General features: G+C 48.5%; 1 protein-coding gene across 1 annotated transcript in view; it reads left to right on the top strand.

Annotated features, from left to right (window-relative positions):
• The first annotated feature begins 863 nt into the window (after positions 1–863).
• DENND3 (DENN domain containing 3) overlaps positions 864–11,348 on the top strand; it is a 68,922-nt gene continuing 58,437 nt past the window's right edge. The window contains exon 1 of the mRNA XM_066578743.1: positions 864–2,796. Within this exon, the coding sequence (XP_066434840.1) occupies positions 2,710–2,796 (87 nt within the window). The 5' untranslated portion in view covers positions 864–2,709. The remainder of the gene's footprint in view (positions 2,797–11,348) is intronic.

The following is an 11,348-nucleotide window of genomic DNA, read 5'->3' as shown; positions in this document are numbered from 1 at the left end:
TTGCACCCCCGTGTACCCACAGCCCCGGATCATGCAGAGCATTGCACCCCCGTGTACCCACAGCTCCCGGGTCATGCAGGGCATTGCACCCCCGTGTACCCACAGCCGCTAGTCAAGCAGGGCATTGCACCCCCGTGTACCCACAGCTCCCGGGTCAAGCAGGGCATTGCACCCCCGTGTACCCACAGCCGCTAGTCATGCAGGGCATTGCACCCCCGTGTACCCACAGCCGCTAGTCAAGCAGAGCATTGCACCCCCGTGTACCTACAGCCGCTAGTCAAGCAGAGCATTGCACCCCCGTGTACCCACAGCCGCTAGTCATGCAGAGCATTGCACCCCCGTGTACCCACAGCCCCGGATCATGCAGAGCATTGCACCCCCGTGTACCCACAGCCCCGGATCATGCAGAGCATTGCACCCCCGTGTACCCACAGCTCCCGGGTCATGCAGGGCATTGCACCCCCGTGTACCCACAGCTCCCGGGTCATGCAGGGCATTGCACCCCCGTGTACCCACAGCCACTAGTGATGCAGAGCATTGCACCACAGTGTACCCACAGCTCCCGGGTCATGCAGAGCATTTCATTCAGTGCGCCCACATCTCCCGAGTAAGTCCTATCAGCTCTATGCCTTGCCTTCCGCACTGCCGCTCAGAACACTCAAGGAGACCAACACTTCCCGGCACGATGGCTCCTCCCACACAAGTCTGGTCACATGAGCTTGACGTCATCGAAGGTCCTTCACCCTCTAGGATTCAGCATCTACCTTGTTGGCATGGTTACCGTAAGCAATGTTTCCTGGCGTGGTTGTGGGCGTGGCTACGGAAGGTTCCGCCCTCCTTATAAGTTGTAGAGCGGCGCTGCGGGCGGCAGGAGGTGACAGGTAGGAGCTGCGGCCTGCGGGACTCCGTATCCTGGAGAAGTGTCCTGCCAGAGTCCGGCTGATCCCGGGTACCCTGCTTCCTGTGCCTCTGGCGAGCTTCTCTATACCAGGTCCGGGCTGATGCTAGATGCCACCCGGTGCCCTGGAGCACTCTCCTGCCCAGCTGTAGGTTGCTGATCCTGGATGCCACCCCGTGCCCTAGAGGACTGTTCTGCCCAACTGTAGGCTGCTAATCCTGGATGCCACCGCGTGCCCTGGAGGACTGTCCTGCCCAACTGTAGGCTGCTGATCCTGGATGCCACCCCGTGCCCTGGAGGACTGTCCTGCCCAGCTGTAGGCTACTGATCCTGGATGCCACCCCGTGCCCTGGAGGACTGTCCTGCCTAGCTGTAGGCTGCTGATCCTGGATGCCACCCCGTGCCCCGGAGGACTGACCTACTCAGCTGTAGGCTGCTAATCCTGGATGCCACCCCGTGCCCTGGAGGACTGTCCTGCCCAGCTGTAGGCTGCTGATCCTGGATGCCACCCCGTGCCCTGGAGGACTGTCCTGCCCAGCTGTAGGCTGCTGATCCTGGATGCCACCCCGTGCCCTGGAGGACTGTCCTGCCCAGCTGTAGGCTGCTGATCCTGGATGCCACCCCGTGCGCTGGAGGACTGCCCTGCCCAGCTGTAGGCTGCTGATCCTGGATGCCACCCCGTGCCCTGGAGGACTGTCCTGCCCAGCTGTAGGCTGCTGATCCCGGATGCCGTCTTGATACTGAATACCTCTACTATTGTGTCTCTCCTGCCCCCACAGATGGCGACCACAGGGGGGCACACTCCTTGGACTACTACAAGTGATGGAGTGCCACTGACTCTCGTCCACCACTGTGATATCTAATGGTAATCAGTGCCCACCGAAGTCGGTTAGCGGAGGGTCTCTGACCCCTCGGACTGTGAGGATCATCCCAAGTACTAACTTGTTCTACAGAACGTCTAGGTCTTCCTAGTCCTTGGACCCCGTCCACCGGCTGCTGCGGAGAACCCCTCTGTCGTTGGCCATCTATTATAACCCAGAGCAGCCGCCATTATAGTGACCCCTGAAGACGCTCTGTACGCGCACACTACAGCAGTGACTTCAGGGGCCAACCTTGGACCACAGTAATAATCCTGGACCACCGTCTGGTTCCTGAGTATCGGCACTTGGGATTTCGGATACCCACCTGTATGTGTTCCGGGAGGACTGCTTTACCCTCGGACTAATGGAGTATCACTTCCTGTAGAACGTACTAATTAGTTACATTGTAGCTGTTCGCTGAAGGTCTCGTACTTTGTGCTCACCTGGATGCCGGATTGTGTGTCGCTACCAGAAGTCACCTTGTTGGCCATTCATTATGTTGGACATCTATCTTTGCCTTATTATCAACTAGGATTGGTACCATATCTACCTGGCACTGCCCAGGATTCGGGTCTTGAAGATCTGTCAGTTTTCACCAACATTACCCAGTAGGACTATACTTTCTACCTCGTATTGCCGCTTATGGCACGATACCTTATGTAGCTTGTGCTGCCTTCATCATCCAGTTTACCTGTTTTGTGCAGTAGAGATGCCAGTCTCTGTAATCATGCATTGACTCTGCGCCTAGTGATAAATTGCCAAACTACTGCCTGGATTTTGCCTCCAGATCCCGTTAGATAACCTCTGGTCGTTGGTTAGTAACCATCCATCCGTTCCTCGTACCAATCCCAATGCCTCCTGGTAACCATGGAAACTCTCTTTCCCAGTTGGTTTTGTAGCCAGGAACGCTCTTGAGATCTTGCATGTTAATCAGTCTTGGACGCTTCAAAGATGGAAGACGCTCAACTTCCTTCCGGATTGCTGGAGATCTGTGTCTTAGTGGGACCTCCTGTGGATGAGATCAGGGAGATAGATAAGGTAGGTTGGATGGCATTTTGGTCATCGTGATGACTTCTCCATAAGAGCTTCAGGTTGGTTGTAGTAGATTATAATAGTAGCTGCCTTTCTTGGGATAAAAGTGAAGAAGAATTGGGGATCTTCTGGTCTGGACTTGGGATGACATCATGGATCATGCTTTGCATCAGTTTACGTTTCTCGGTGACATCACTTGATGTGTGATATTTGGCCGATCAACCAGCTTGATGTCAACCACTGGTTGGAGTCCAAAGTATTCTACTCCACTGACCTCCTCTATTAGGCAGGGTGGAAACGGGGACCGTTGTAAGACCTCAAGTCACCTGGTTCTTGGTAACTGGTTGAATGCAAGACCTGTCCTTAGAGAGTTGGACACTTGAGGTCCTCGGTGGATGGACCATCACTGTCTTCGGTGGAAGCTTACAGTATCAGTAGATTATTTGGGATGGAAAATGCTTCTATAGACCTGCATCTTCTTTCGCTTGTCCAGCAATTTATAATTATGGACTTTTTTAACCTTCTACATCCTTCTTTCTATCTTTTGAATGATAGTCAGGTGAGGGTTAATGTCGGAGTCATTCAGGTGTCTTCTACAGATACTGACCTGAAGTCTCGGGCGGATGTGGGTCATATGACTGGCTGTAGGGAAATTCTCGTTGAATCTAAACCTCTTCCTGAATGTGGTTGAAGGAATTGTAACCTCTGAGTTACTGAGTGATAAATGTGCATTTGTCATCCTGGTGAATGTGTGGAATTCATATACTGGGCTGGACGTATAGAGCCACCAGCCGACCTTACATGGGCAAAATGGAGATTGGGTTCTGGCTGGCATAGCTACATCTAAATGGCTGCCTACTTGTGGAGGACAGGTTGAGACAGGGCATGGGCGGTGCACTGGGTGGCATGGCTCGGGACGTGGGAAATATGTTGTTTCCAGCAATTACACAACCACAAGCCAGCACTGCTACCGGCTGTTAAAGGGCAACTGCACCTTTTTTTTTTCATGTACAGAATAGGTGATTCTAACCATTTTTGCAATATGTTTCGTCAGCCTCTTCTGTCCATTTTTAGTATGAAACTTCTCCAGCTATGCAGCCAGAAGAAGACGGTGCTGAGAAATCCATCTTCAGCTAATTGCATAACTGAAGAGGAGCTCCAGCTGTGCCTGCACTGTTCTCTCTTGTGCAAGCACAGCTGTTTTCATATACCAATTTATAAAGCCTGTTTTATGCTGTATTTTATTGATTTTTTTTTTAAATCATACCTAGTTTGTGCCGGCGTTATCTGTCCCCTCGGTTGCTGCTTTTATGTCTTCGGTCTCAGCTGCTCATTCCCAGGTGCTTTGTAAGGAGAAGCTGTTCTGTGCTGCAGACGGCTTCTCCTCCCCTTGGCATGTCTGCTGTCAGGGTCTTGGTGCCTTGTGGGGACGGGACAATACCCTGACTGTGCATCGGGCCAGGTGGGGAGCCGGCATACTGTGAAGGGGAGAAGCAGCTGCATAGCTGAAGAGGGACCTTGTATGAACAATGTACAGAGTAGTCTGATTAAACCTATTGCAAAAATGCTCTATAATTGCCTATTCTGTACATTAAAAAAAATGCAGGTATTCTTTAAAGGAGTTGACCAGGATTAGAAAAACATGGCTACTTTCTTCCAAACACAGCGCCACCCTTGTCCATGGGACTGTCTGTGGTATTGCAGCTCAGCTTCGTTGAAGTGAATGAGCTAAGCCACAATACAAGACACAATCCACGGACAAAGGCGGCGCTGCGTTTGGAAGAAAGAAGCCATGTTTTCTAACCCTGGACAGCCCCTTTAAGCTGTTAGATGTAGTCAGTTTTTTCAGTGCCAAATGATGGAAGTCAGTATGCATCTGGCACCAAAATCCACAAGGATTTCTCGTTCTCTTACAGCGCCACCTAGCATGGAGTGGCCAAGAAGCAAAGTAGAGCATTCTATCTCGCTCAACGCCACAAATAACAGCTGGTGAATAAAACTAAATGCAGCGTAAGCCCTTACTGACTGACTGACTCGCCAAAAGTTCTCTAACTTCCCGATGTCGTAGAAACATGAATTTTGGCACAAGCATAGATTATCTCCAAAATAGGAAAAGTAATTGGGTCCCAACTCGATTATTTAATTCTAGCGCAAAAGAATTAGCGTCGAAATTTAACGTACATAATCTAATTCTCTCGTTTCCCAATATCATAGAAACTCGAAATTTGGCACGGGCATTGATTATGTCATAAATAGGAAAAGCTAATGGGTCCCAACTCGATTATTCAATTCTATGCGCAAAAGAATTAGCATCCAAATTTTACGTATGGAATCTAATTCTCTCACTTCCTGATGTCATATTATATAAAGGAATCGTCGTATGGTTACCTCCCCGTGGTGTTTCCTGGGTAACACAGAGAACTATGCAAAATGGTGAACATATTTTTTTCCTCAGTATCTCTAAAGTAACCACGACTTCATAAGATTTTCCGTGTGAACACCAGATAAACACCAGTACCAAATTAACTCGGGCGAAGCCGGGTATACCAGCTAGTGATACATATAACACAATGTACTAATACACGCGAGACGGACTTCAAAACCTGCCGATGTCTTTACCGGTATCCATATTAACGCAGTAATGTTAGGCCTCCCTCACGCAGGCGTTGCTGAAAACACAGCCATTTAAATTACGCCACTTTGCCACGTTTTACCTTAGTTTTCGGCTGCAGCATCCTGGCATTTAGTACTCCTCATCATTTATTAGGAGCGCTACACTCCCTAAAATAGAACAGACTCCATTCAGAAATCGCAGCTGTGTGAAAGGAGGCGTAAAGCTGAAAATAGACCCCTGTCCATCCAGTTCAGCCTATTACACCCCAGTGTTGATCCAGAGGAAGGCAAAAACCCCGAAGAGGTAGAAGCCAATTTTCCCTTTATAAAGGAAAAATATCCTATCTGACTCCAATCAGAATCGTCAATGATGGGAGAGATCTCAGTACTAACCACTGATATATCTATACATAGTTATTAGAGCGCCCCCTTGTTACAGTCCTGGGTATAATAGATGATGGGAGAGATCTCTGTACTGTCTCCTGATATATCTCTACATAGTTATTAGAGTGCCCCCTTGTTACAGTCCTGGGTATAAATAGATGATGGCAGAGATCTCTGTACTAACCACTGATATATCTATACATAGTTATTAGCGCGCTCCCTTGTTACAGTCCTGGGTAGAACTAGATGATGGGAGAGATCTCAGTACTAACCGCTGATATATCTATACATAGTTATTAGAGCGCTCCCCTTGTTACAGTCCTGGGTATAATAGATGATGGGAGAGATCTCTGTACTGTCTCCTGATATAGCTCTACATAGTTATTAGAGCGCCCGCTTGTTACAGTCCTGGGTATAATAGATGATGGGAGAGATCTCTGTACTGACCCCTGATATATCTATACATAGTTATTAGAGCACTCCCTTGTTACAGTCCTGGGTATAATAGATGATGGGAGAGATCTCTGTACTGTCCCCTGATATATTTATATATAGTTATTAGAGCGCCCCCTTGTGACAGTCCTGGGTATAAATAGATGATGTCAGAGATCTCTGTACTGTCTCCTGATATATCTATACATAGTTATTAGAGCGCCCCTTGTTACAGTCCTGGGTATAAATAGATGATGTCAGAGATCTCTGTACTGTCTCCTGATATATCTATACATAGTTATTAGAGCGCCCCCTTGTTACAGTCCTGGGTATAAATAGATGATGTCAGAGATCTCTGTACTGTCTCCTGATATATCTATACACAGTTCTTAGAGCGCCCCCTTGTTACAGTCCTGGGTATAATAGATGATGGGAGAAATCTCTGTATTGACCCCTGATATATTTATATATAGTTATTAGAGCGCCCCCTTGTGACAGTCCTGGGTATAAATAGATGATGGGGGAGATCTCTGTACTGACCCCTGATATATCTATACACAGTTATTAGAGCGCCCCCTTGTTACAGTCCTGGGTATAATAGATGATGGGAGAAATCTCTGTATTGACCCCTGATATATTTATATATAGTTATTAGAGCACTCCCTTGTGACAGTCCTGGGTATAAATAGATGATGGGGGAGATCTCTGTACTGTCTCCTGATATATCTGTCCCTTTAAGTTTACTGTTGATCAAAACCCCCAAGTGCTTTCCTATGTCGGTTTTACCCGGTATTCTTCGTAATGGAATAATCTTGTACGGAGGCTGTCGGTGGTGAAATGCTCTGTTATATATGAAGACATCGCCGTTGCGTCTTCTGTCAGTTCCTTATTTATGGCTTCTTCCTTAGTTATCTACCACAGTCCAGACAGACAAGCGATGATCTGAGATCGTGAAGCCCGTCATGTGACCTCTGCGCTGGTTCTCGTATTCAGGCTTGTGCTGATACCCTCACTAATATTGCTTTGCATGCTCCATGGCACACATGGCAAACTTCAGGTCCGCGGGCTGAGTCCAGCCCGCCACCTCATTGTATGTGGGCACCTACCATGCCTAACAGGCAATACACTCACCCAGCCTGCGCCTATCTTGTACCGATTCTCGGCTGAGAGTCGCCCATTCAAGTCAATGGGTTCTTTAAAAAAAAAAAGGATTGCACTTGTATGATGTGAACGTGATCGCTTTTTTTTTTTTCACGCACTCACTGACTTCAGGGGCAGTTTTAAATTACATTAATTCGTCCACTTTCCTTTTTATATATATATATATATATATATATATATATATATATATATATATATAATTTTTTTTTTTTTGAGTGGTTGTCCAGTTGTAAACTACTGATGGCCTGCCCTTAAGATAGCGAATCAATAGTAGATCTGTAGGGGTCCGCTTTCTAGGACCCCTGCTAATTAGCTGTCTGTTGAGTCTGGTGTGCTCATGCACTGAACTGATTTCAGCAGGAAGCAGACAGCTCCATTCTCATCGCAGTGGTCAGGCTTGGAATTACAAACAAAGTTCCCATTTACATCAGTGGGCACTTTGCCTGTAATACCAAGCCTGGCCATTGTGGTAAGAATGGGGCTGTTTGCTTCCTGCAGAAATCGGCTCCATGCTTAAGCACACATAGTCTTGCAAACAGCTGTTGGTCAGGGGTCCCTTCAGCAGAGCCCAATAATTTACTATTGATGGCCCATCCTCAGGATAGGTCATCAGTAGTTTTACAACTGGACAACCCCTTTAATGTGTGGAAAAAGGATGACACTCGGATGAAACTTGTGCATGAAAAATGCATGAAAATAGTACGAAAAATCAGTCAGTTTTTCACGAATCACAATCGCACTCTTGTGAATAGGGCCCTAGTGTGGAGCACAGAGACCGCATCCCGGTATGACTGAGCTGGTGACTCAGACCTGAGGAGCTACACGTGAATGCCTCAAAACCCCATTAAACTGACTTATTCTGAGGAGCTGGAAATTCTTCATGTGTCATGTCAGAAAATTTCCATGTGATGAATCCAATCCTTCCCTTTTCTCACGTGGAAAGAAGGGATTCACCGATCAGAAGTTCATGTAACTGTCGGTGACAAACCCGCGCCTCGGCACGCATACACGGAATATCTGCAGAAAACGGCACAACTCTTTATACTAACCGCATAAAAATACAAGTTTCTTCGCACACAATTTGATCAAATGATGTGGGCCCATCTGCAGCGTCTAGACCAATCTAGATGGACGAGTACCCAACTCTATGGACACCTCTCTTTGGGCTAAAACGCCTCCACATGAATGGTGAAAGCAGGATACCCGCCTATATACAATCAATGAACCACCCGGGGCCGATGGGAAATGGATGCATGACATGTGTGGCAGCCGCTCCTACACAAACGCACGTGCAACAAAAGTAACAGGCTGCACTTCCAACAAATATCTGAAGCTGCGTATAAGCTATGGCTGCAACAAGTAGCGCGACAAACACATAGCCTGCACTGATGGCCTCCCTGCACTCGTGGGCTGCCTGCACTCATAGGTCATAGGCTGCCTGCACTCATAGGTCATGGGCCGCCTGCACTCATAGGTCATGGGCTGCCTGCACCGATAGGTCATGGGCTGCCTGCACCGATAGGTCATAGGCTGCCTGCACTCATAGGTCATGGGCCACCTGTACTCATAGGTCATAGGCTGCCTGCACTGATGGTCTCCCTGCACTCGTGGGCTGCCTGCACTCATAGGTCATGGGCTGCCTGCGCCCATAGGTCATGGGCTGCCTGCACTCATAGGTCATGGGCTGCCTGCACTCATAGGTCATGGGCTGCCTGCACTCATAGGTCATGGGCTGCCTGCACTCATAGGTCATGGGCTGCCTGCGCCCATAGGTCATGGGCTGCCTGCGCCCATAGGTCGTGGCCTGCTGCGCCCATAGGTCGTGGGCTGCCTGCGCCCATAGGTCGTGGGCTGCCTGCGCCCATAGGTCGTGGGCTGCCTGCGCCCATAGGTCGTGGGCTGCCTGCGCCCATAGGTCGTGGGCTGCCTGCGCCCATAGGTCGTGGGCTGCCTGCGCCCATAGGCCGTGGGCTGCCTGCGCCCATAGGCCGTGGGCTGCCTGCGCCCATAGGCCGTGGGCTGCCTGCGCCCATAGGTCGTGGGCTGCCTGCGCTCAGAGGTCGTGGGCTGCCTGCGCTCAGAGGTCGTGGGCTGCCTGCACTCATAGGCTGCCTGCTCTCATAGGCTGCCTACACTCGCGCACATCTGGTTGCATGAGCGTTTGTGTAGGAGTGGCTGCATCCATTTTCCCATCTATCCCAGGTGGTTCAGTGATGGTATATAGCCAAGCATCCAGCTTTGCCATCCATGTGGAGGCTTTTCAGGCCATAGAGAGGTGTCTATAGAGTGGAGTCCCCATCCATTAAAGGGGTTGTACCAAAATTGCAAGTTATGCCATATCCACAGAGAGGGGATAACTTGCTGATCAGTGGGGATTTCACTGCTGAGACCCCCACCACTCTCCAGAATGGGACTATCATGCCCCGTTCTGCCTGTCGCTTCTTCCCCTGCAGTGCTGTCAGCATGAAGGAAGTGCTACATGCGCAGTCAGCATTCCTTTAATTTTAATGGAGTCTCGAGTCCCATTGAAAGTGAATGGAGCTTTGGTGCTCTTGCACAACCAGTACTCCATTCAGTCTCCTCTTCACTCTGGGGAAGGGGGGTGAATCCCAGAATGAGGAGGATGGGGGGCACGAGATGGGATTCTCAGTCTAGAGATCGGCAGGGTTCTCGCTCAGCGTGAGACCCCCGCTGATCAGCAAGTCATCCCTTATCCTGTGGATGGAGGATAACTTGTAATCCTGGTACAGCACCGCTAGGGTTCACCTGGATGTGGCAGATGGGCCTACATGATTTGATCCTATTCTGCACTAACAGTTGATCATTTTATGCAGATATTGGATGTGCATGAGTGCTGAGACCTGTGATTGCTGCTGTATTTGTTGCAGCCATTGATTGTGCACCTTCACGTTTCATTTATTTGTTGGATGTGCAGACTTTTGGTTTTAGTCGGATGTTTGTGTCGGTGATCGATCCTGCTGTCTGTGGTCCATCTTACTACCAGGGAAACCAGTTCAGGAAGCACTCGGGCTACTTGGGTAGAAACACTTGATTATAAAACAATCTTTCTTTGGTCTCTGAATATAAACAAGAATTTAATTTTCATTCACTGACAGGAAGCGGGAATCTTATAATAGTGGTGAGAAATTAAAACACAAAATCCTATTAGAAAGTTGCAGATAAGGTTACACTTTATTTACATAAGACCCTTATTATGGTGTCTGTGTTAGTTTAAAAGCTGCTTCTGAAGTGCGCCCGGTCTTTGGATCGGCGCCTCTAGGAAGTCGTCTGCTCTATTCTTGGTTTGTAGCCAGTTTTTCTTCTAAGCTTCTTTATATCGGGCTCTGTTAACTCTTGTCTGTGCAGTGTGAAAAAACACCAGATAAGCATTGTAATTGGCCATAGAGCAGCCAGATAAATATTGTATACAACTTTCTGATAAATTGGGGGTAATTGAGAAACTTTCTAGACCTCCTCACAAAATCTAGTATCCCTGCTGGTCTTCAAAGACAAAGGAGTGCTGGTATATTCCTGGTGGTCTAGGACAGTGAAAGGGCTAGTATTGATTCTTCCTTGGTTTGTGGTAGTGAAAGGGTTAATGTCAGCTGTGGCAGTACCGGGTCAGAGATGGACACTAGAGGACTCAGAAAAAGTCTGTTTGGCAGAAAAAGGTTGGATCTCCTTGTTGCCATGAGGCACCTGCGAAAAGACTTCTTTGTAAACCTTTGTAAATGGGAGGTGCGTTCCTCAGCATGTAGCTCCTAGGATTCTGGTGCATATTGGTTTGAGAACGATGCCCTCTACTGCAGAACAAGAGTATTGCTAATGGACTGTGACTAGGTTGAGCTTATGAGATAGGGTCACAGAGAATGTATAGTTAGAGGACAGACGGCCAGGTGTTAATTTGTGTACCGCTTTCCTGTCAAATGTGAAGTGCTGTAAATCTTTGTCACAATGCACTAAAACTG

The sequence above is a fragment of the Eleutherodactylus coqui genome, chromosome 9 (assembly GCF_035609145.1).
Source record: "Eleutherodactylus coqui strain aEleCoq1 chromosome 9, aEleCoq1.hap1, whole genome shotgun sequence".
Classification (NCBI taxonomy): Eukaryota; Metazoa; Chordata; class Amphibia; order Anura; family Eleutherodactylidae; genus Eleutherodactylus; species Eleutherodactylus coqui.
The sequence above is the reverse complement of the archived record's forward strand: the minus strand, read 5'-3'. Positions and strand labels throughout refer to the sequence as shown.